Source organism: Stigmatopora nigra, chromosome 8, assembly GCF_051989575.1.
Source record: "Stigmatopora nigra isolate UIUO_SnigA chromosome 8, RoL_Snig_1.1, whole genome shotgun sequence".
NCBI classification, from domain to species: domain Eukaryota; kingdom Metazoa; phylum Chordata; class Actinopteri; order Syngnathiformes; family Syngnathidae; genus Stigmatopora; species Stigmatopora nigra.
The window spans coordinates 9,264,063-9,289,408 of record NC_135515.1 but is presented as its reverse complement, the minus strand read 5'-3'; the positions used below and the strand labels follow the sequence as shown (position 1 = coordinate 9,289,408).

Sequence of the window (25,346 nt, the reverse complement as noted above, 5' to 3'; positions counted from 1 at the left end):
GGTAATTTGTATATCCTTCCTTTTGCCCAAAGTCAGCTGTGACATGAAAAACCAGTGGGGGGGGGGGGGAAATGATTGCATGATGTAACACAAACTGTGCCGGTCTATCATAAAAGTTGGGAGCTAGCCATCATTGGGTCTACAATAGAAATGGTCTCAGTAATACTATCAACAAGGAATAATACGCCTCACTAGAGGACAGAATGCAAGGAAAAAATATCACTGAAAAATTATTTTGCTTCTCAGTGTTTGAGTCCTGGTATTGGTTGCATACAGGCATGTAGTTATCGTAGAAGCAACGAGCCATGTAAAAGTTTTAATATTTTCTTATTCTACCATTCCATAGATTTGTGAAGTCACAAAGTTATGTTTCTTAATCCAGTTTCAGACGACCGCAAGTGTGTGCTAGTCGTTGGGGTGTTTTTTCAGAACCCATTTTGATATATTTGTGGCGAGGCACAAGCCTAATGGTAGCAAAATGGATTTGTGACATTGTTTCGCATTTAGTATGAACACATACCAAAGTACAGCAGATTTGCCGAAAATACCACATTAATTGGGTCAATGAGAGCTGCACTGTTACAAATGCACTTGTAAATCTCTTTTTTTCAGTTACTGGCATCAATGTGTGGACCCCTCCCTCACCTCCATTCCCGAATGTCTTGTTGCCAGTGGGGTGATTTTGGAATGATCCAGTGTTGGATGTAGGCCGTACCCATATTCATGAATCACATGAGAGCTGAGCTGCTAATCTGCTTGTGCCTCATGCTCGGCATTATACATCGGGTCAAGACTTAAAACCCCTCCTTTAAATGTGGAGCAGTAAATATAAATGTAATTGTATTTTATTTGGCCAAATTTTATTTTCACTTGCGCAAGACAAAATACATACATTATCTTGAGGAATATGTTCAAAGCTGTAAGAGACGTATTCTTTTCTGACAAGGTTGTTATTAAAGAAGAATAGCACTTGAAAGGAATTGTGTCGGTTTCTTTTAAGCTGTGTGTTTAAAAAGCTTTTAAACTGTCATAGCTATTATTAGTGTAATTTGTGTTTTTCTCTTTCTTTTCTTTGTGTCATAGAGAGGCCCTGCTTAAATGCAATTTGGTTGTAACTGAACAGAAAACATCAGTTTTGTCCTTTTTTACAGGTTGAGATGACAACACACGACGCAAGAACAAAAAGAAAGCAAAAACAATTAAGTCATATATTCATAAATGAACAACAGAAAGCAGCTGGACTTCTGCAGTTGAGTGCAATATGATGCCTATGCCTTTGCCTAGTGACAAAGTTCCTCAATCATATACACTTGTTATTATTCCATATGCGAAAAGCCAGACTGGTTCCAGCCTACAGGTTACGCCGGTAAGGGCAGCAGTGTCGCTCAGACCAAATAGGAAATTCCCTATGCAGCTAAAAAACCGATAAGCAATGATGGCCTGGCTACAGGTAAGAAACTGAGAGCCAACAATCAGATCTTGCCGAAAAGTTACATCATATTGTAAATATGATACATTTTGTAAAAAACGATCTCGTTTTAACCATTTCGGGTCTAATCTGGATCATCTCGGTCACTGGTATTATTTCTATTTTACTCTATATATTCAATTCAATTTTATACAATTACATTATATTCAATTCCACTCTAAATGTGCATTCAACCTATTTCATCACTTTTATTCTTTTCAGGGTCAGCATGAATAAGTAAATTATGTATTCCACCCTGTTCTTTTTTCTTTCTTTTCCCATTGTTTCAAATGTAGAACTCTTCCAAAACTTTTTGATTTAGTCAATATGGAATTACATCACCACTATCTCTTATTGCATGTGTTGAGATTTTGTATCAGTGTAAATCCACTAAATGTGCGACCAACCAGCACCACAAAACGTAGAGCTTTATAAAATGAATAGGTGGATAATTTGGTGATGTCTTGTGGAAAATGACTTATCACAGCCACATGAATTTAGAAGGCACTGTAGCAAATTCCTAAAATCGGCACAATTTTACCATCTAGCTTCTTAATGGCAAATGAAACAAAAACTACAGCTTCCTGCCTCACTTTGTATTCGATGGATGACTATTTCTTTATAATAATGTAGCCTCTTGTTTTCTATTCATTTTTGTTGGCCATTTGAGTGGTTATGGACTAGATATTCTGTTATTCCTGTGATTACCGTATAGATAAAACAATGTTTACATAATAAAGCCACTGCCCTGCTGTTGTTCTTTGCTAAAGTGGATTTTATGGCACCATTCATAATTTGCACAGCACAGGGAATATGTTTACTCTAGCAGATAAATGCACTTTTAATAATGACCGAAAAAAGAACTCTAGATTAAAACCTACTTGTTCGCATCGGAAGGGAAATATTTTGTCTGCAGTGCGGCAGTTCACAAAAACAATTTTTTGAACGCTCTAAATCGTATTCATGACAAATCACTTTCCCACCTTTGTAGATGATTGAATAAAAAAATTCCTGTAATTTCTATTATGAACATATTGTGTATTTACAATATGTTGCTCTGAATAGTTGTAGTGCACTTAAACTACCGTTTCTTTGGAAGTGCATCAAAAGCTAGAGAGCTATAAAACTGTGCCTCTGGCCCAATGTCAGCTGGTATAGGCTCCAGCATCCCTGCGACCCTAATGAGTATAAAGCGGTTCAGACAATGAGATGAGATTATTCAGGGTTTTGAAGGACCTGTAATTTTCTCAAAGTGGATGGGCTAAGTTTTCCAGTATGTTATTCCTAAAAATTGCCATTTGTATCAGCAAAAAGAAAACAGCAGGGCACATGTACAGACACAATACCTCTATCTACCCCCCACAGATTTGTGGGCTGGCAGAAGATTTGGCAGGGCCTTCTCTAGCAGGTCTAGAAGTAGGGGATCATTTCCGACCCCAGCCAAAGCAGAGGGAAAAAGAAAGCAGCGAGATGGAGAGCGTCACGCTAATCCTCCAACAGCTATAGTAAGTAGCACAAGAGAAGGAGTGCAAGAAACAGTGACGAAAGTCAAATGAATTTCTTCCCTTTTAGTTTATCACCTGCTTCTATTCCATCACAGTGTCAATCCACAATGGTAAAAGTAAGCTGATTAACTTGTTCTTCTGTCAAAAAAAGAGATTGCATTCACCCAGTCCCTGCACTGAAAATAGCAAAGCTTTAAGAGATTGTGCCCTGGTACAAAAACTTTCTGACGACTTCATGAGTGATTGAGGTCTCAGGAAAAGAAGCTTTTCTGTTTTCCTGTCAAAATCCCTGCTGACGAAGAAAATTTGCAAATAGCTAAAAGCTTCAGAAGCGTAGCTTAATAATTGTGATAATAAAAGAAATGTTTTCATCAGCAAATACAATACGTACAGAGCAATTCCAGTGACTATGGAATTGACATAATTTCAAAAGCCTTAAGCAATACCAGGAATCTGTCTCAAAAGCTTTATTCAACACATGTAAAAGAAACCGAACACCAAGCATTCTACTACTTTAGTCTCACAATATCAATATGACTGCCCAAGATGACATTTGCACTGTATTTTGCCATTATAGCTACAAAAAGAGAATAGTTCTGTTAAGCCGAAGTCAGAGATCCTCATCATACCAGTCTTTGATGAATATTGGAGGTACAGCAAGTCATCCTTTATGTTCCGGACAATGTCAGATTGAAATTCAGATTCTGATATTAAATGCCTTTGATGTCAAGAAGCCTTGTTAATTGGAAGGATGAAATATGACAGTGCATGTGATGACGATTACTTCATTTACAGAGTTATGGTGTACCTTCTAGTAAAATAAGAAGCCATGCTGGTCTCACCATGAGCTATAATTCTGCTCATGTATCCATTTTTTTTAAACTAGATGAAATGTGACTTCAAGGAGTTATTACTATGCATACTACTGATATTACCCTGCTGGCATCAAATTTTTCGTGAATGGTTAAGAAATCTACATTACAGTAATGCTGCTTCAAACTGTAGTATTTTGATAAAAGGGGAAAAAAAACAATGGGAAAACAGTAGAAGATAAGTAGCATCGATAGTAACCAATATAAAAGGGAAGCCCAATGGTGATAGATGCAAATAATATTTGTCATTGTATAGAATTATTTTGTTACCTGACAACAGACTATGGTTGAAAGGTATCAGCAATTGGTTTTTTGTTTTATTTCAAATGTCAATTTATTTTAAAGCAACACACTACTTTTAAACAGATTTACATGAACAACAAATATTTCTAAGCACCAGGCTGTCAAACATTTGAAAGAAACCAGAAGGCTGTACTTCAAAAAGGTACTATTTAAACTGCATATTTAGTGTGAGTATTTTCTCTGTCCAAACAGTATAAAAGGTTTTTGTTTTCCAGTTGTTGTTTTTTTAAACAATTATTTAACCCAATTTTGATGCTGTTTCCAGTGACGTTGAAATATGACTTAGTGTTGTTTCCAATATGTTTTCCTATACATAGAGTATCGAGCTGAAATGTTCTCTGCAATGGCCTTTGTGCACCTCAAAACTGCAAACAAAAGCCACAATGAATGGCAATTAGGCCTCAACTAAATTTTTAACTACTAAGAACAAATGGTCTCCCAAATAATTAACTTGTAGACCTGATATTTGCTTATAACATCTAAAAAGGGAAAATATGGATGAGAACATTCAGGGATATGATCACCATCATTTTGCAATACACTTTTTTCACAATAAAAGTAACAAAGTACCTTAAGTCTCATCAAATTCGTGTAAGAGGCAACTAGTAATTAAAAATCAATTGTCATTTATTACTTCCATGTGCCAAAGAGGCGTAATAACTCAATGCTTTAGAGCTCTGGAATCAAGAAGAAAATATAGGAACCCAGGCTGGGTTGGAAGAATCGGGATCAAGATAATCCCAAAAAGAGATGGGGAAAATTTCATCTCAAAAAGAGTTCCTGTCGATTGTAATCTTAATTAAAAAGCCCATTTTCTATTTTCCAGTCTGCTTGTTTCTTCTTATGTATACATCTAATCCTCTCTTCATCTTTAGGAGGAGAATTTGAGGACAATTGGATATGACTGATGGCTGAGATAATCAGAAAGAAATTACTGATAAAAGCTTAACACAAGAAAGGATGGGTAGTGTACATCTGTGTGCATATGTGCTTGTGTTCATGTGTGAGAGAACCAGAGCTCGGTGCTAAAACAACGTGAGGTGACAAAAAACAGACTTTGTCTGCGACATCAAAAAATGTCACACTTAGAAATGAAACTGTCACATAATCTTACACATGTTTCTCTCAAGAGTTCTATCACATCATCATGGTGTGACAAGTGGATAACAGGGTAGAAACATGATGAAATGTCACAACAGATTTCAAACCTACCCACACATTCACACACCACGGGTGGCTATACTTTTCTAAACTGAAATGATACTAACTGAAAATGGGAAACAATCTGCATGTTGATCAGGAATATTTAACATAGTATATGAAAAAAAAACTAAACAAATGAAAAATGGAAATCTGTATTAATTGCCAAGATTGATAGATAGATAAAAATAGAGATTATAGGAGTTAGAGTTGTGAAAACTGTACAAGTACAGTGCAGCAATGGGCAATTCAGAGTCTGAAATTAACCTGGGATGAACGATTTTGGAATTTAGGGAAATCTTTGCTGGTAATAGTCAATCTCTTAGAGAATAATTCACTGTGAAGTAGACATGACAACCACATGACCCACCAAGCAGAAAGTTGATAGTGATATATTACAGTATTGTCAGCTACTTTCTAAGCATAGAAAAAACAACATTTCTATACAACCCACGTTCTTTTGCAGTTCCCCCTATGTACCGAACAGCCAGACGCAGCTCATTGAGACATGGGGGAATGAATTACAGTGATTGAATAGCGAGAAAATTAGAGAAGGACTGAGCGATAACAAGGTGTTTATGGAAGATGCCTCACTGTAATGTTCCCCCCGGCTCACATTAGGGGAAACATCACTGAGCTGAAAGGAGCGCATTGGGAAATGCTCTGCTGATAACGACCGTGATGGACCAAGATGATAGCAATCATAGTAACCATGCTAATCACAGCCTATCCTCTGAGGACTCTGATAGCATCTCATGGGTGTTCAAGTACTTGAAGGAAAATGCTGGTGTGCGTACTTGTTCATTGTCCCTAGCTTTGTTGCGGTAATAGCCCGTCATCAACCGCCCAAGTGGAATGAATAACATTGGAACTGTGAATTTTAGTTGTCAACAATGCCACAAATATGTAAATGAGAAAGAAAACATTGGAACAGCTATGAAATTCTGCGATATAAAAATCGAAAATAAAACTAAATTCATTTTGTACACCTGCACGGTTAAACATAACGTCACAGATTCTTCATCCTCTGTTTGGGCAGTATATAACGGCATAAGTGTTGAACCGCAAAACTAATTGTATATATAATATAATAATAATATAATTAACATCACAAAAGAATACCCCCTGTTTATTATTCTGTTAAGACTGCTCTGGTGTACATTATTAATATTCCGTAACCGAGTTCAAGATTCAATCAATTTCTCTAACAATGAGTTGTTGTGTACATTTTTCCACATGGGACCTTTAAACGTGACACTCTGATTACACTTTAAGTTTTTGGGTTTGTATGCCCATTACTGTAAAGTGTTGATAAGTACTGGAGTGGGACAGAATTCCCCAGTATTCTTCTTTTTAAGATTCTTTGGTTATCTATTCAATGGTGAGAATAATTACCAGGGTCATTGCAACATAAAACACTCAATTCCCCTTACTATATTTTGTCAAAATGTGATAGTATGTATTATCTGGCAGCCCAGTGGTGCGAGTGGCCCCTTGCAACTCTAATGAGGATGAAGCAGTTCAGAAAATGAGATGAGATGAGTATGTATCATATATAACTTTAAAATTATGCTTCATGTATTGCGTTGGAGTGAATAATTTGATGCATATATTTGTGTGCTCTATGTACTGAATACTTTGAATGATTTAAACATAGTAACAGATGCAGTTTTGAAATGATGTATGTATCTCATAAGAAACAAACAATAAAAGCAAAGGACTCAATTTGTGTTATTTAAACCCATATTAGTAAGAATTACATCAACATTAAGTATTTATGAAGGAATATTTGTTTAAAAGGTCACACCTACACATTTTTTTTATATTAAAGCGTGTGTGGGCATTTTCTCCAAGTAAACAATTAGGCTTACTAAAACAGTGACATTAGCAAGCTGGAAGTTGCTCCAAGGGGAACAATGTAACTACATCAAAAAGTCTGGATGTGCAAGTGCTATTGCTTCAGGCAAATGGCAGTCTGAATCTTGCTCTTACACAAAAACATTTTTAAAGACAACCTGTGGTGAGATTTTCTTAAAAGAAGAGGGTAATGTAGAGTAATCAGCAGTGGGGCGGGCAGATGTTAAAAATGAAACCTGCTATAAGTGGGTACGTTGGAAACTTGTTGATTATGATAGGGCATCTGATATCATTTTTTAATTTTTTTTTCCAAGCTTGGCCACTAATCGCATCATAACTACCTATTGTCTCACTTAATTAATAAAGGCATAAAGCAGGAGCTCGGCAGTAGAAAGGAAACCAGTGGACCCAGAGAGAAGCTTTACAAGCATTTATTCATTCATTCATCTTCCATACCGCCCATCCTCGAAAGGGCTGCAGGTGTTACTGGAGCCTAACCCAGCTGTCTTGGGCCAAAAGGCAGACTACAGCCTAGACTGGTCGCCAGTCAGTCGTAGGGCACACAGAAAGACAAACGACTATCTGCACTGCCAATCATACCACCACCAGTGGGAATCGAGCGCACACCCAACTCAGGCGGGTGAACCTCTACACCACGAAGCTTTGCAAGCACAAGCAGAAAATCTGAAAGCGCAAAAACTTTCCCATATACAAATGCCATCTACTATTTCTATACAGTATGTTGTTTACCAATGGTAAATGCATTTGTCACAGGACATTGAACCAACGTAACACTCTGTTGCTGAAAGTCTGAAAAGCAATGCCAGTGGAAATAAATAAGTGTCTGCACTACACTAAAAACGACACACAAGAGAGTCACATGAGCCAGTAGAGGCAGAAGTCACAATGGCCCCAAATAGATGTCATTGGAGGTGGCAGATTCCATTATGAATTCAGTGTAATGATGCTTATCACTGTAATAGACTCTGTAAACATTACACCAGTCCAGATGCTGATGGTTTTAGCCTGCTGGCAAGCTCTGGTTGAATCCTGCTTGAAGCAGCCATTCCAGCTTTCCTCCGTGTCCTCGACAAGAGGCTTAAATGTTGTACAGTTTGTGACTACAGAGCTCTCGTTCACAATGATATGTAGACAAGAGCATTAAATGTAGATAGTATTGTCAATGCCCTGGCTAAGTTCTTTTTGAATGTAGCCCTTTTACACAGAAGGGCACAGAAAAGACTAGATTAGTCTCTGAAACAAAAACAGAAGTAAACAGAAGTAAATGCCAAATAGAAAACACCAGGCTCCCTGCCAAAATTTGCCCACGATGATATCGAGGCACTCAGAAACACTACGGCATGCATATTTTTTAACAACTCAGCTAAACAACGTGCAACAATCTTATACTGTGTAGAACTAGCATTCACTGTAAATTGTATTCACAGGAAACAACAAAACAATCCTTATATAACCTCCTGTGAGTTCTCTGATGTGGCTACACGCAGCGTACAAAAAGGAGGAAGAAACAAGGAAAAGAAAGGAACTGGAGGTTGGTGAGACACAGACACTAGAATGACAAGAATCTTTTCGTAGAAGAGACACAATTTACGAAGCTGACTTCTGATGCTGCCTATTATTAAAGCAGTAAAACTATGAATCATTTAATTTAGCGGAATTAGGTAGAGGAACTTTTAAAACGGTCCATATGGGCGTCAACTTTAACCTTCAGGTTTTTGTTCCCAACTTTTATTTGGAATAGTTGGACTTGAAAATATGAACACAGATCTTAACAACAAACTAGATGTTTCGTATGTCTTTTCACACATATTCATGCTATTTATCCTCTGAGATGGCGGGTATGAGAACAAGAAACTTGTTTCAGGTTATAACATCATATCATCATAAAGAATGTATTATCCTGCCGAATTACTTGTGCCAGCTTTAATCTGACAAAAGCTACATCACAAGGAACAATTCTCTTTGCGTCCAATCAATGAGGATGAATCCCTTATGACTCAGAACACACTCTGTTTCTGTGTTCAGGCAAGTGTTTAATGTTTGAACGGAATATTGTTTGTAACATTGCATGATTGTCTAAAAGAGGGCCAAACTAAGCTGCTGACAAAAACTACAGCAATTGAGGTCAGAAGCACGATAACTTTGCTATCTGTTCTACTGTCACTCACAAAATGATGTCCTTTAAACATTAGATATTACATTACAGCACAGAGTATTCATCATAAATTACATAATATATTACACTTGTTGGGACTATCATTTATGACATAGCTGAATTGTTCCCACACATGCATATCATCTTAATGTATTATTATTAACTGGAAGATGGTATGTCTCCAGCTAGTTGTTGCCATTAATGTCAGGTCATAAAACTTGAACTTGCACTTACACATTTTATAAACTACTAATCTTTTCCTATTGGAAATAACATGAAATAAATCAAACTAGACTGACCTAACATAAGACAGTTCTGCTTGACCTCCAAAGATGAAATGCAGTAGGCAAAAGTGGGCGATACGGTGAAGAAAAATATATACTCTTATGTGATGAACTTCAAAAGATAATGAAGCTTGAGGTTTGCTTAAATTCATCTTTGTGTTTTTGCAAATACTCTTCACAATTATTGCTTTTCACTGGCGTACCTCTGACCCAGTATTTTAGTTTTCAAACATTACACTGAGGATACAAGTATTTGATTTTGTACAATAAAAACACCAACATTTTTACAAATAAATTTGATGCGTGGAGTGTAAGCTTACATCTGTGTTCTGATATTTGGTTGGAGGTCCTTTACTGTTTCTGTAATTCATTCATCAACTGAATCGCTCAGCCTCATGAGGGTTGCAGAAGAGTTGGAGCCATTCCCAGCCAACGACGGGCAGTAGGCAGGGTACATACATCCTGAACTGGTTGCCAGCCAATTAAAGGGCACATGGAGACGTAAAACCATGCACAGACTCATACCTAAGGGCAATTTGGAGTATTCACTCAGTCTACCATCAAGGTTTTTGGGAATGTGTGAGGAAACCACAGTATCAAGAGAAAACCCCCCTCACATATGGGTAGAACATGCAAAATTCACACAGGAAGGACAGAACCCAAGCCTTGATCTCAGAACTGTGAGGTGAACATGCGAACACCCCTTCATAAGTGCCTTCCTATTTCTGGAATATGTTATTGAAATTTCTATGTTTTTCCTTTTCCTCTTGACTGTAACAATCATAGTTAAAAGGTTAAATAAGGTCAGAGATTTTTTGTAGTTGTCTAAAGATTCTGAACATGAATTACAGAAAAATATTTTATATCTAGTAAACATGGAATTTTCTCCATCAAGGCTGTCAGGAATTTTTCTCTTGCGGGATTATTTCATGGCAGAGTGGGAGCTACCTGTCATTTGCTGAGAAAATCCCTCATGTCACTACCCCCAATTGAAGCGAGTTATCCTTGCTCCCACTACTAATAAACCCCTTCATAAATGGATAAATTCCACATGTTAGAGAAATGCCTCAAGAGGGCCACGAACCTGCTGAGCATGAGTCTCCTCTAGCTTCTCACTCTGTTTACAATTTATAAATATTGGCATTGCCTGTTCAACATTGTCAACTCACTCCCATTCACCTAAAGGTGCAAAGCAGTCATTCAAACCCATTTTAGAAACAGAGACAGAAAGTATCCTTAATTCATCCTAAGGTACTTCCGATATACTATAATTGTTACAGTAATTTTCAGACTTTAGCCTCCTTAATAGGTTTATCAGTTATTGGCACCTATCAGCAAAGTTAAGGAGGTGACTCATGATGTTGACTAGTCTTTATAATGAATTGAATTTTTTATGTCACAATGACTTTTTGTAAGTGATTTGCCAATTAAAGACTACAACATACAATTGACAAACCAATCAATATTAAACCTATACCATGTTGCGGACTGATTTTGGCAAATCTTATGCATACAATTGTAAGTTGGGATTTGTTGGTGATACAAAATAATGAAAAACTGACTTACAAAATAACAGAACTTATAGCTTATTGACAAGAAAAACGTAAAACTGTAAGCGATGGAGCTGCTTACGGTTGGAGACAAAACATGAGCATTAGGAGGTAGGTTTTCTACTGCTTGATTTTTGTTGGTAAATCTACTTAAAATTCACCATAGAGAGATAAAAGAGGGCTGTGGACTGCTAAAAGATTAATAGATGCGCCTGTAGAACAGGAATGCTTTTAAATACATTTTATCCAAAAGGGAAAACCATTGATTCTTTGTTTGGCGCCAACACTGTGGCAAGATTGTATTCAGTAAACGTAATGTCAACAGGTTTTCGTCACTTAATGTCAACAAACCTGATCTCTCCATGACCCCTCAATTTGCTTGGGGACAGAAAGGACAATATTTTAGCAGGCTGGCTTAACGGTGTCTTTCTAAGCTCGTCTTCTATTTCAGATCTTTTGCAGGTCATTGTCCTAGCTTAAGGTGGCTGATCGATGGTGGAAGAAGTGACATCAAAGTGATGGATTGATTATAGCTGTGTCTTCTTCAGACAGGCCCGATTGAACGTGTTTGTGTCAACGATCCTGTGACATCACACCAATGGAGGAGCCATACCTTCCATTAAACTGATCAATATCAATTTCCCTCAGCAATAATCAAAGTCCAACAGGCCTCAGATGTATGTGTGCATCTCACAACGTGGGGAAGCGGATATGTTTGATGGTGGCATTTTTCTCACATTATAATTTCGGTTAATGCACACTGAGCAAGACAAAGATAGACTGCTAAAACCTACAATAATCCAAATAAATGGGAGGTTCCGGATCTAACACGGTTAAGGGCAGTCATTTTTTATGGATTTACAGGACTCACAATGTGAACTGTAAACTGTAAACAAGCCAAATAATTTCACGCTATCCACCCACACACATACAGATGATAAGCTGCATTCCAATTCAACAGAGCCTGACTGTTGGCCCTGGCAATCGTTGTTGGATGTGGTGCTTTCGTGGCTCATAGGTACTGAAGCATAACAGTTGCCCAGTGACAACCCAAATGAAGAAAAAAAAATGATTCACATTGAGTCAAAAGCCACTGTGGCATGGACAACTGTGAGAGTGTATCTATAGTGTTAATTGGGTTATTTTTACATTAGAAATGTCACCATAAAACTGTCTCTGGCAGTTGCATTCTGATATTCTGTCTATTTGCAGCAGTTTAGTCTGCTCCAACTAACTCTGGACAAGAAGTACACATTATAAGCATTTCTGCTTATATGATATTCAGGCTAGTTTACAAAGTAATGTATTTAATTGATCACAAACAATTCCCTAGGCTAATAGGCATGTGTGGCTGCCATTTAAATTGGGTTTCTTTTATATAGTGATGACATTAGAGAAGAAATCAGCAGGATGAGTTCTACTTTTATGTTATATAGGTACCCGAATCGATTGCAATGTTCCTCTGTAGAGTAACCAAAGTGTAGGAGTACATCTGTAACTAAAGGCCAGTGTGGTTGATGTTGTATTAAGTTTATGGCTATAATAAAAATGACCAATTTGCAGTGTATGTATATAGGCTGCGAAACCACATAGATGAGCGAGAAGATATAAGGCGTTATAAAGCAGTTTGGCTTTGGCTTTTAACATTTTGTTTACAATGAATTCTCATGGGTTCTTGATTGCATCACTCTGCTTTTATAGCAACAGTATTCCTCTGCGTTGTTTCCTTGACACTGCCAAAGTCACCTCTATATTTCATTGTGGGGCTTCAGAGACTTAAGGGATTGCAGGACTGACAAAAACAAATGAATAACAGTGGCAAAATATACTAAAGGTTCATTGACAGCAGCTGTAGTAGCTCTTGAACCACAAGCTAATTCCCATTGTGAAGTCTTCTGTTGCACAACTCACGAAACAAACGTGTGACACGTCTCATTTTAACAAGATTCTATGTGTAAGATTTTTTTTTTCAAACTTATGTTTATTCACATACACCATAAGTATCTTGAGGTGTTTTTCTCCTAGGAAGCCTAATGATTAATTAAACTATGGTGTATTGAGTTGTTTTCTAGGAATTGGAATAACACATGCTCCAAAAAAAAAAGAAGAGCTTCTCTGACTTTTGCTTGAAATATTGCCTTGGGGCAGTTTTCATTCCAATGTTTTTGCATCTGTGAGTTACATCTTTGTAATTTACAAATAGAGATGTTAAACTAAATGGGAGTTTAAGATCACTCTCTTTTGTATAACTATAAGTCGTACCGGGATATTTCAAACTGACCAAAGAATGCATAATAAAAAGGAAAAAATGTATAAAAGTTGCCTTTTTGGGGGGAATTTTTATCTGATGAAATCCAAACCAAAGCACAGGTATCATTTTGGAAACCAGTTAAAATAATGGTAAAAATAAGAATAACAATGACAAAAACAGGCTTAATATATACATCTTTTTTGGGGGGGGGCAAAACAAGTACTACTCAGTTTTAAGCTACAGGCGATTTTCTACGGAAATTGTAAATAAATATTAAAACACTGACTTATAGTCTGGAAAATACAGTAAATACTCTTGGGTGCACTTAGAACAGTGAGGTCATATGTGCTGTTCTACAAACCATAATATTCATTCAATGTGCAAATGGTAGTCGGCAGGCGAAGCAGAAAAGCTATCTTCTGTTTATTCAGAAGTGGCTATTTATATGAAAATTCAAAAGATAGAATCTTTTAAAGTAATTCAGATAAATCTGGCTCCAATTTGTTGATGCTCAAAACAAGGTTTTTATAACCCTGTGTTTTTTCTCACTTTCCTTCATTTTCAACCTGTCAGTCAATCTCAACAATTCCATCGCCTCTTATATCCTCTTGAAACCATCACAGATTGTCATCTATTTTCTCTTCCATATGCATAAAGGTTGTTACCCTGCAGTGCTGCAAATAGGATGAAGGAATGCATGATGACAATGTCATTTCATTTACATGAAGCCGTGGATTAAAGCTTCAATACCAAAAAGAAAAATAAACACCAGGCCATGGTGAAAGAAAAAAAAGGACTGAATGGAAAACAGCAAAACACAAGCAAACATCGATGACCCATAGAGTCTCTGCAAAATTGACCCTTGAGAGATATATAGTCAAGTCTGAACTTATCACCCAATGCCTTTTATACAGAGCTCACTGAAGTAGGATTTTCATCACAGGGAAGCAAACGGCTTTTAGCAAACTGATGTATTAGGTATGTGAAGATAGATTTTCCCTAATGAAAGACACAAAACGAGCACCTCATCATCACACACTGACCGTAAACTCATAAATAAAAGATTGAAAGCAATATGTATATCATCTGTTTAGAGTTTTTCAAAATCCCAGCATGATAATGTCAAATAACAGCAAGTTAAAATCAATGATCTTGGACACATAGGATGCCATAAAAAGAGTGGTCATTGATATTTCAGTGGTGCAGGTTTGTGTGAATGGTGAGGCTTATGTGGTGACAGCTGTGGGTTTTCTAGCCAACTGTGAGAGGTTGACAAAAAGATTATAAAAGTGACTTTTGAAAATGGTACATCTTGCATCTAAAACACGGCTTTAAATGGATCTCAACTAACTGAAAGAAGTTTCATAGACGATTTAGCATGAGAACATTTTCCCAATTATGCCCTGTCATTTGCTTTTAAATGAATTGAGAGTGCAATTTGAGAAGAAAAATCAGGGTAATTCCACCGTGACTATTATAAGTGCCTGTGTAATTGTCACATTAAAGACTTCTGCAACATATCAAGTGTTGCAAAAGCATCAGGCACGTACAGAATGCGGTAAAACAAATTCCTTGCTTGAATTTTATTTTATAATCACACTTTACACAGAGATTAAAGACAGAGTGATCCCAAAGAACGGGAATTTTTGAAGAGTGTATTGGCAGACCTTGAGAAAGTAAACACTACGTCATTTTAGTGGCCCTAGTGAATTCAGGTTGAAATTGAAATCATGCAGCAATCAATATGGACTCTCACCAGCAGATTTCAAGAATACACTTAAGCAACATATTAAATAATAAGAGAATATTGGCATTTAGGTTTAAATTACAATAAATAAAGTATTTTCCTTTCTTGGTTTAACTGGATTTTTAAATAGTTAATTTTTGTGTCATCCTGTTATTCAAGTGGAGGGAATACACCTCATTTGACATGGTAATGTTATTATAACCAGAGGCTACACAAACAACAGATGGAAGCCTCTTTATGACACTTAAAGAGCTTTCTTCAACTTCATGTTTTATTGCTTTTAACAGCCAGCCCAGGAGGGGCTATTGGAACAAAAAAAACATAGCATTAATTTTATTAAGCAATAACAGTTTTGCATAATTTGACCATTTAAGTATCATCCACACAAAAACTTAATTATTGACATATTGAAAACTACATTACATGTTTTATTTTGGAAAAAAAATGTGAATATAGGAATTAATTAAATGTTATAATGCCATGGGTATCTATCTACCCTTGCTAGATAAATAGATTTAAATTTGAAAATGTTTACATTCTATTTATGCTGCTCAATATCAACACTTTTATCACTAGGTTTTCAGATTTAAAAATTTCAAAGAAAATACTTTTGGGTGTGAATGAATGTGAAAACGATATTTCTAAACAGGAACACAAGTTGCAGAGAAATGTTTACCTGAAATGTAAAAATTATTCAATTTTAAGAATTCTTGATGCTTTTTTTGGGGGGGGGTCTCCTGGGTTGGGTAAATGGAGGTGAGGGGGCTGAATCAGCAAACTAGTACGCGTACTAACACTGCAATGTGAAATATATGTATATATTTTACATGTTGAGTAGAAGAGCAAGACCAATGATATTGGATCTAAACAGCCAATACAGAAAACAGTGACAGTGAGAATATGGTATACTCAAAACAAAACAAAAAAAGAAAAGTCGATTTGGAATGTATTTGCATTAGATGGATGAACGTGTCTTTGTCAAAAACTACAGTCTTCTAAGTTAATATGAATCAAAAGTACTTCTCTCAGCGGTCTTAGTGTCGGGCCCCTAAATTCACAAAATATACAGCCCAGCTAGCCAGCTCACCCTCCTTATAATGAGAGCCCAAGGTAGCTATCGCAAGCACGCATGCAAAGACACGGATCGGCCAAAAACATCATGCCACTACTCAAAGAACTGGTGACATATACCAGACACACACACACACACACACACACACACACACGTTAGATAATACAGGCAAATTAACAGCCGGGTATGCTCGTGTAATGATATGCAAACAGCACAAGATGAGTTCTGTCAGAGTGTGTGTACCTGTCTCGTGGCTGTCCATTTTTACATCTTCCTATACCGTGTTAATTATAACATTTTTGCAGCAAGGCTCCACTAATACACGAGTATTCACGGTTGAGGGAATCATGAAGCCCTATTCATTTGAACATGCTGTTAGATATTCTCGGCAAATGTTTGAGTTTGCGGTTTTCATGATGAATAATGTAAACAGCAAGGATTTGCTTGGACGTGTGGATGGATATTGAGCATTCACTTGCACGAGACTGTCAACATGCCTCGTTCGCAGAGTACACAGATTTAGCCTTGTTTCACATCCGTTCAAAAGAGAGGGGGAAAACAAATCCAAATGTACCTCCTTTGAGGGGGGAAGATGAAGGCAGAAGTCAGATTAAAAACATTAAAATCTCTAAAGTCATCTTTGCCCAAACCTTTCCAATTTGAGAATATCACTGAATTCTCAGGGAAGGGCTGAAAGTGAAAGTGCAGATGAAGGGAGAGTGAGATACTACATCCTAGGGGAAGAGAGCAATGACGATAAGACCTGGGTTATACTCTTCCTCCCTGTAATTGCCTCCTTACTAATGCTCCTCTAAGAAACCAAGAGAGAAAGAGAGCAAAAGAGAGAGAGAGGGGGGGGGCAAGCGAGAGAGAGAGAGAGAGAGAGAGCGAGTGAGAGGGGGGGGGGCGAGCGAGAGAGAGAGAGCGAGTGAGAGAGCGAGCGAGAGCAAGCGAGACCGAGAAAGAGAGAGACAGAGATGATCGCCAAAGATGAAGAAGGAGATTAGATTCTTTATAGGCTTTATATCACAGACAAAGACAGAAAAAGAACATTCATAGATTATGCAATGACTGTATAAAGTGTAAATGAATGGAATGAATTGATAAAAAGTAGTGGGAGGAGCAGGTACACCATGACCCAGATATTCTTGCATGTTAGCATAGTGGTAGAGTTTAAGCGCCATATAGCAGGATGAAGGGACATACAACTCAGCCTGAAGAACTACCAGATCCCGGGAATAAAAAGGGGGCAAGCTAAATATCTAATAACTGGACCAAATTATTCCTACAAAATTGCTTTTAAATTATCTACTAAAATGTGAGGATTTGTACTTGACCTTTGTATAGCTTCTGTTCTACTACCTACAGAGAGGGTATAATACAATCTTGACTACGTCAATTAAATAACCTTCACATAAGATAAAAATAAATGTACCTAAGAGTATATTAATTTTTTAATAAAATGTGAATTGATTTATGGGTTTAGATGTGTAGTTGTTTCAGGAAAAATCAATTTATTGTAATGCCTTCACCTTTATTTACATTATATAGAAATATAGACATAAATGATCCAGACCTTTACCCTGAGAAATGCAATGCAGCCACCCAAAATATAATTTATGATCCCTGATTCAGAACAATTACCATGTGTTTTCCCTCTCTTAGAAATAAATGCATTTCATCATTGAAATGCTGAAAACTCCCCAACCATTTATGCCTGCCAATCTGTCACTCATCAATCACTGCTGAAGCTGATCATATCTGTGACAGTCTGTCTAGTCCTGAGTGTTTTCTCACTTATCTCCACCCTTCCAATCATTTTGCACACAATTGCAAGTACACATGGATGCACCCGGTAAAGTTACCTATGCTTGGACAATGAATTGTGCCATTGCTATTTTCTGCTGTGTTTCAGCACCATGGACAGCGTTCCACAGTGCTGCTTGGCTATAATTCACATGCATGCTATTTCGATTGTAACATGGTTATCTAAAGAAAGAAAATATATACATATATAAATAAGATTGTGTATGTTTGTGTGTCATTTAGGAATCACAAATGCATATGAATAAACATTAAAAATTGCTATCATCAGCTACTGTAACAGACTGTCTACTTGCTGGCTGGATCACTGCCAGGCGCACAGACACTGATAAGATGTACTACCACTGTGACCAAAGAACGTTTTTTTATTTATTTTTTTATCATTTTAATGCATAACTTGACTAATAAAATGTAACTGCTGACTTAGCCCTTTTCAGTGATTTATGTTCTTTAACGTTTTATTCAAATTATGTTTTTGTGTGCATGTGCCACAAAAATGTTTGCGATTACGTGTGCTGTGCAAGTACATCAGTTTTTTTCTAGGTAGCTTACAAATTTGACGGCAACAATTACCTGAATGGATGGATTTGTTGAAACAGAACAGATTCCGGATTGTATGAGCATTTAACATCATGAAAAATCACAGCAGGGTCATGTCTGTGTTTATAGGCGCTACATGCATGCGTGAGTGCGTGTGAATGTGTGTGTATGTGCACTAATTCCATGTGAAAGGGAAACAATGAACGCTTGATTAATATGTTTGTGCAGGCTGCCAGTACCTGTGGATAATCATCAACCTTGCGAAAGATTAAACAAATACACAGCGATTATGTTTTTTGTCTGGGTCTTGTGACTGGACTGCTAATGAAGACTGAGAATTTGCAAGGAGGAAATGGACACTAATATTCAAGTAGACAAGAAAGACTCATCTGAAACAGGTATTGGCCTGAAGAATGGAAAAGCAAACTCAATTTTTGTCAAAACATGTAAAGCAGTTAACCAGCTATATATGAAAATTTAGCAAATGACAAAAACCCAAACAATAGACCATAACAAAAACACCACCACTTAATATAGTATATATCGATTCCAATAGCAATGCATTTTTCATACCTGCATGTATTAATCCTAAAATGATAGATATAGAAATAGTGCTGAGAGCACTTGTTCACTATTATTTCAAAGTGGTCAAAGCCATTGTTCTATAATATCAAGACAAATACTATTTAAATTGTTTTAACCGTCTTGAAAGTAAATAAAAACATATGTAAATAATAATATTAGTCAATGAAATGAATATTCTTCAGTGACAAAACATGTCTCTTCAAATATAACGACTGGTATAAATAAAACTTTTATTACATTTTTTTCTTTCAGCTTCACCTGCCTCTGCCAACAGTACATCACCACAAAGCAACCGTCTGGACCAGAAATGAGAGAGGCTATTGCATTAAACCACAAGGCAAAACACTGTTATAAATATGTGTGATTTCCCTCCCTATTGCTGAGCCTTGCTGCCTGACTGCAGTAGACCAGCTTGGATTTGGCCCACCTCTTGTCAAGGCCTTGTTGGAGGATTTATAGCATGCCCCCTAATACACGTTCCCACTCCAATAAGCAAAGATAAATGTCCTTGTTTTGCTTCCTACCCTTTTTCATGTTGCATAAACACAATACAACACACAAACACACACATACTGAAACACATGATTTAAATTCTGAATTATGGAACCCCATGCCAACGAAACCAAATATCTCGAGACACCACTAAAGCTTTTTCAAACTGGTTTCTTGTATGTAGTCTGACAGTAGAAGTGTGCTGTATTTTTATCTGGACATAATGAAGCAGGAACAATCTTAACTCAACAAAGAGTAGGAGTGGAAATCTGAATTAAAATATACTGTGTGGATAATGAGCTATCTAAATTCAGAGTTTATATTGCTCGGAATTACAGAAAAGCATGGCTGTAGGCAGCACGAGCCGAATTTCGGCAGCTTTTTCACTTGACTGCCTGATGATTCCCCATGTTGAGCGGCGACACGGTCAGTTCTGGTGAACGCATTTGAGTCATTGAATGTATCTGCAGGGCAATATTTTAGTTTGAACCAACATCTTTTCTGCATATTTTGTGGCTGTCAACATGTTGGCTGCAATATGTCACGCTCTCATATGTCCGTGTCCAAACACACCTAAACACACTTGAATGCACAGCACGAAATGTTAGCTCTTTAAATCCTGATTGCTGACAACTCTGAAGCACATACTAAGTGGATACACACACATTTAGACACACGCGCCAACTTAAAAAGGATGACTCGAGGGGTGACACCAGTTAAAGGAGAATGAACGTCCACGCTTTCCTGGAACAAATCGGTGGCTAAATAGAAAATGACAGGAGTAGCGGCTCTTCAAAGTTATCTGGAAAACACATACCTGTCAACCTCGAACCATTTGTGATCTTACCAAATTTTGTTTTCGCCCTTACATATATGTATAAATACATGGAAAATCTTACCACTTTACTTTTTTGTAAAAAATCACGAACAACAAGTAGAAAATGAAAGTAAACATAAACAAGGGAACAGGAAACGGAAATCACATGGTGAAAGTGTTACAAAACGAAATGTTTATCATGATCTTTTTTTTTTAGCCAATCAGAGGCGCCGGTACATATATCACTTGGCAGACATGCGTTTCCGGGAAGAAACAATGGCGGATGGTGAAAAATGGCTAGAAAGTGCCTTAATTTATTTATTTTTCTCAAAATCACCGTTTAGCGTACCATTTTCATGTGTACAGCGTACCAATATAAAAATGGGCTTTCAGTTGTACCAATTACGGCGAGAACGTACCAGTTGACAGGTATGAAAACAGCATTGCATACCAGCGCTACAAAGGGGGGATCCTCCACTACATATAACATTAAAGAACAATTTGGAGTTAGACTTCATGAATTATAAGAGCCGTTAGGTTTAAACCATTCTTGCAAAGTGTTGTTTGTTGCTGTTACTTCAAATATGACTGAAAAAACACAACAAAAAACAGTCTTTACAAACTAACTTAGGGATGTCAAACTCGGTTTTGGCATTAAAGGCAACTAGATTTCATGTGGACCAGACCAGTATATTTTTGGCCCAATTTCAAGTAAATTGGACATCTATCATTAACAATAGCAGGAAATTATGCAAAGTGCAGAAGTGCACGCACTTGATCACAAAACTTGCAAACATCTAGTTTTGCGGCGCCCTTATTGAAAAAATAAAAGCATTTAATTATGTACGTACAATATCAGTGAGTTACAAATCCCCCTGGCACACACATTGGACAGCCTTGCCCTAACTAGTACGTATATGATTATGCCAAGCGTCAAATAAATACATATGGACAGGGGAATCAATCACACATTGCTTGTTAATCATTGTGCACACAGCTTTTAAAGTGAACTTTCTAACATTTTTGCACTTTGTTTATGCCTGAGGGAAATTGGTAAAATATATCATATACATCATGTATAATATATTAATATATGGCTGAAAAGAGAAGTAAACTTGTATCACTTAGAAATGAATAATTTTTCCCTTCAACCGTCAAGGTCATACAATCACTGACGAAAGTACACGTAGGGATTTCAACGGTAATGTGTACACATCACTCTAAAGTTGCTTGTTCAATAGATATAAGGTCAAAGCTTAAACTGGAGGCCAGGTCAAGGCCTGCATGTTTTTAATCGGAGCTTGCCATGGACCAACAGACTTTTCTTCCCTGTGTCATATGGCACCAAGGATGACATCTTTACACACACATACACACACGTGTGTCAGAACAGCTAGGCCAAACTGACAGGTGTCACCTTGTTTTTCTCCCGTGCAAAAGCCAAGCTCAGTCTGCAGGGAGTTGATTAGCAAAGAACCTGTTGCCACATTTACCCACGGCACAATGCCAAGCTCATGAGAGAATTGAGCAGACATGCTGCATCGGGGACACTGGTACGCCTAAAATTAGCTCAGCGATGAAGCGCGACTGCCAACAGCATGGCACATATTTATGACATCTGGGTGTCATTATCACATATCTGTGGTTTAGGGTATTTGTCATATGTTTTGATATTCTAATAGGCTTTTGCAGCTGTATATTGAATTAGTATGTTGATGATACGTATACATCACTGCATCATTAATATTGTCTTTATGGTGGATATAATACATGACTAAATTAACATTTTTAGAAAAATACGAGCTTCATAATTAAAAGTGAATGATAGACATTATGGACTGAAATTAAAAAAATACAAGTCGTAACTAATACAATCTAAGCAGTTCCATTTGTTTAGGTTATGAGCTGAAGCACTGATGATTCAATCATGAACTAGAAATAAATAATCACAGAAATAATCCGGATTAATGTCTAAAATAATAATAACTAACTATATTTCCCCCACTCAGTTATTGTTAACAAGCAAACACGTGATCAGGCAGAAAAATAGCACAACTGTATACGTCAAATGATTTTAAAGACATTAAAAGGTACCAAAATGCAGTGAATTAGATATGGATATTTAAATAAGTAATATTGTAAGTAACTAGTACAAGAGTGGCGAACAAGTCAGACACAAAAAGCAAATATTTTATATTATGAGAGTCAAATTAGCCACTCCTTACGTCGGAAGCAGCAAAAATCCAATTTGCCAAATTATTTTTAAATATAAATTATTTGTCTTTAATCAGCCTTGATGAGTGTGTTTTAAGAGAGATTAAAAATAAGAGAAACATGAAACAAGGCAAAGAAACACAGTATATACAAAATATGATAAGACGCAAAGAGCCGCTTTCATTTTGGTCAGGAGCCGCATGCGGCTCGAGATCCACATGTTCGCCACCCCTGAACTAGTATATCCACCGAAGAGCAGAAAAATGTAATATATTTTATTATAAAATGGATGAATGTTAATCTTACGACTGATGCATTAAAGCTTTGTATGTCAAAACAGACACTTTATGTACACCTGAAGAATCTAAAGAAATAAAATTTAACAGCTGTATGTAAAATCTGACATCCTTATGTTATTAATTATAAAATCTAACAATATAAGTATGAGGGCGGTAGTAGCTTTATGTATTTTGAACTCAATAAACCACAAAAAAATGTTCATCTGTGCTTATTATTATGATGAATATAATTATCATCAAATTATTGTGGGCTATGTTTTCACTACTCTTAAAACAATAACAGTGAAGTCAAACTTGAGTGAATAATTAAGTACATAATACATTAAATTTGGCAAGTGACCCCAAGATTCAGACCAGTGCACTTTTATCATCCTGAAATAAATCCATTTAGATGCAGTTAGATGAAATGACAGATGAGCTAACCCCCTTGCAGCAAATAGTTATCTGCATCAGAAGGGCATCTCGGTCTCAACATTTGCTCTATGGACTTACCGTCCCACGGTGCTGTATTCGCAATGGCTTTTTACATGCAGTAGTACTGTTACTTATAGTATTTCCTACCTTTGGAGTGAGCGGCGCTCAAGCCCAGAGCGACCACAGCCAACAGACCGGTCGCTGTCAGCATCCTCTCGGTGAAGACCTCCTTCCTTTCTCTTCTTCTTTGCTTGTTTTATATTTATTTATCTTCAGCTCTTTCCTTCCTTCCTTCGTTCCCTCCTGGTCTTTTCTTACTCTTGTCGGTCACTCCTCACACCCTGCGAGTAGTACGAGAACAACACGTCGGTGAATAGATTCGGGACAAGGCTTGCAAGCGCGTTTTGAAAGACGGATCCGCGGTACCCCGTGCGCGTCGGTGGAAATGAAGTACAAGTGGAGGATGGTGAGGTTTTCTGCTCAAACGGGACCAGAAACCGACAGTAGCCCGGGACTCTGCCGGTGCACACGTCACAGGGAGGAGAGGGATGAGGTTTTATTATTTTTTTTCCTCTCCTTTCCAGCACCTATCGACACGCAAAGCCCACCCTCCTTATCTTCCACCTTCTTTCCATCTGCTCACGCATGTACACATTCCGACACACTTGAATTTAGTACTAGTAACTATTCGTCCACACAAAGAACTCCACATTGCATTCACTTAAAAGAATAAAAGAGCCCTGTTCATTTATTACATTAATTTATCCTTGAGGTTGTTGTTTTTTTAAATAATTATGTTTTTCTATGTAGATAATTTTAGCAGTTGTTTTTTTGTGGGGAAGAGAGGGCCTACTTGTAATTATTTTTTTATAGTTTTAACTTTGGGGTTTTTTCATTCATTTTCTGAACGAGTTTATCCTCATTAGGGTCGCAGAGGGTGCTGGAGCCTATCCCAGCACTGCGGGGTCAATTCCCACACAGTGGCGGTCTGATTGCGAGTGTGAATGCTTGTCTGTCTCAGTGTGCAGCACCCCACGACCCAGACAAGAATAAGCAGTGTTGAAAATGGATGTTTTGATAAAATGATATGGATGGATGTCTGAATGTAGAAACAAGATACATTAGGTCACCTGTGGAGAGGAATCTTCACCTGATACAGAAAAACTGAGGTTGTTACCCAGAGTTATAAAACAATATGTAGATTGCACACTTACCTCATCAAATTCTCACACAGACACATCTATGTAATGGATACACTAATTTGCAATCACGTCAATGAAAAGTATCTCAGCATTATGGAAATTGAAATGAATGAGCCACAGAGAATAATAGCAGGCTTAGTCCGTTGTTTGTCATTTTGTTATAGTTTTATCATTGCAATGGTCTACTAATGCAGTGGTAGTATGCATTGCTGATCAAAAATAGTTGAAGTATGTCATACTATTTTGAAAAAAACAAGCCCTCTTTGTTGAAACCACTTTTTGCAAAGCACACATTTTGCCCTTAACTCAAACACTATATTTATTCAATTCTTTTAAAAAGGTATGAATTTGCATTACTTCAAACTACAAACACACACTCACCTGTTTATGAACAATATCTTTAGGACAGGAAAATCTTGCAAAAAAAAAAAACAAAAAAAACTAAATATAACCCTGGAATTAACATTGCTGTTTTAGCCAGAATCATCCAATAATATAACAGTTTCAACCTTAAAATGCTTTCTTCATTTAGACCATGTCATTGCTTTCTAAACTATGCAATCACATTAATAAATGATGACGTTTTTCAACATTAAATGTGTGTAGGCTTGTACTGGCATGCGTGTGGGAGTATAAGCACAATCCAACCGCACTCAGAAAGATTAAAAATACAT

The 25,346-nt window shown here is 37.1% G+C and overlaps 1 protein-coding gene across 3 annotated transcripts in view; it reads right to left on the bottom strand.

Moving 5' to 3' along the window:
- LOC144200886 (calsyntenin-2-like) overlaps positions 1-25,346 on the bottom strand; it is a 105,545-nt gene that overhangs the window by 76,815 nt on the left and 3,384 nt on the right. The window contains exons 1-2 of one of the 3 annotated variants that reach the window (XM_077723260.1): positions 23,897-24,009; positions 23,618-23,811 (exon numbers count right to left, since the gene is read on the bottom strand). In XM_077723260.1, the coding sequence (XP_077579386.1) occupies positions 23,618-23,681 (64 nt within the window). In that variant the 5' untranslated portion in view covers positions 23,682-23,811; positions 23,897-24,009. Of the gene's footprint in view, positions 1-23,617; positions 24,021-25,346 lie in introns of those variants that run through there. The other 2 variants (XM_077723259.1, XM_077723261.1) reach the window with 2 other exon arrangements.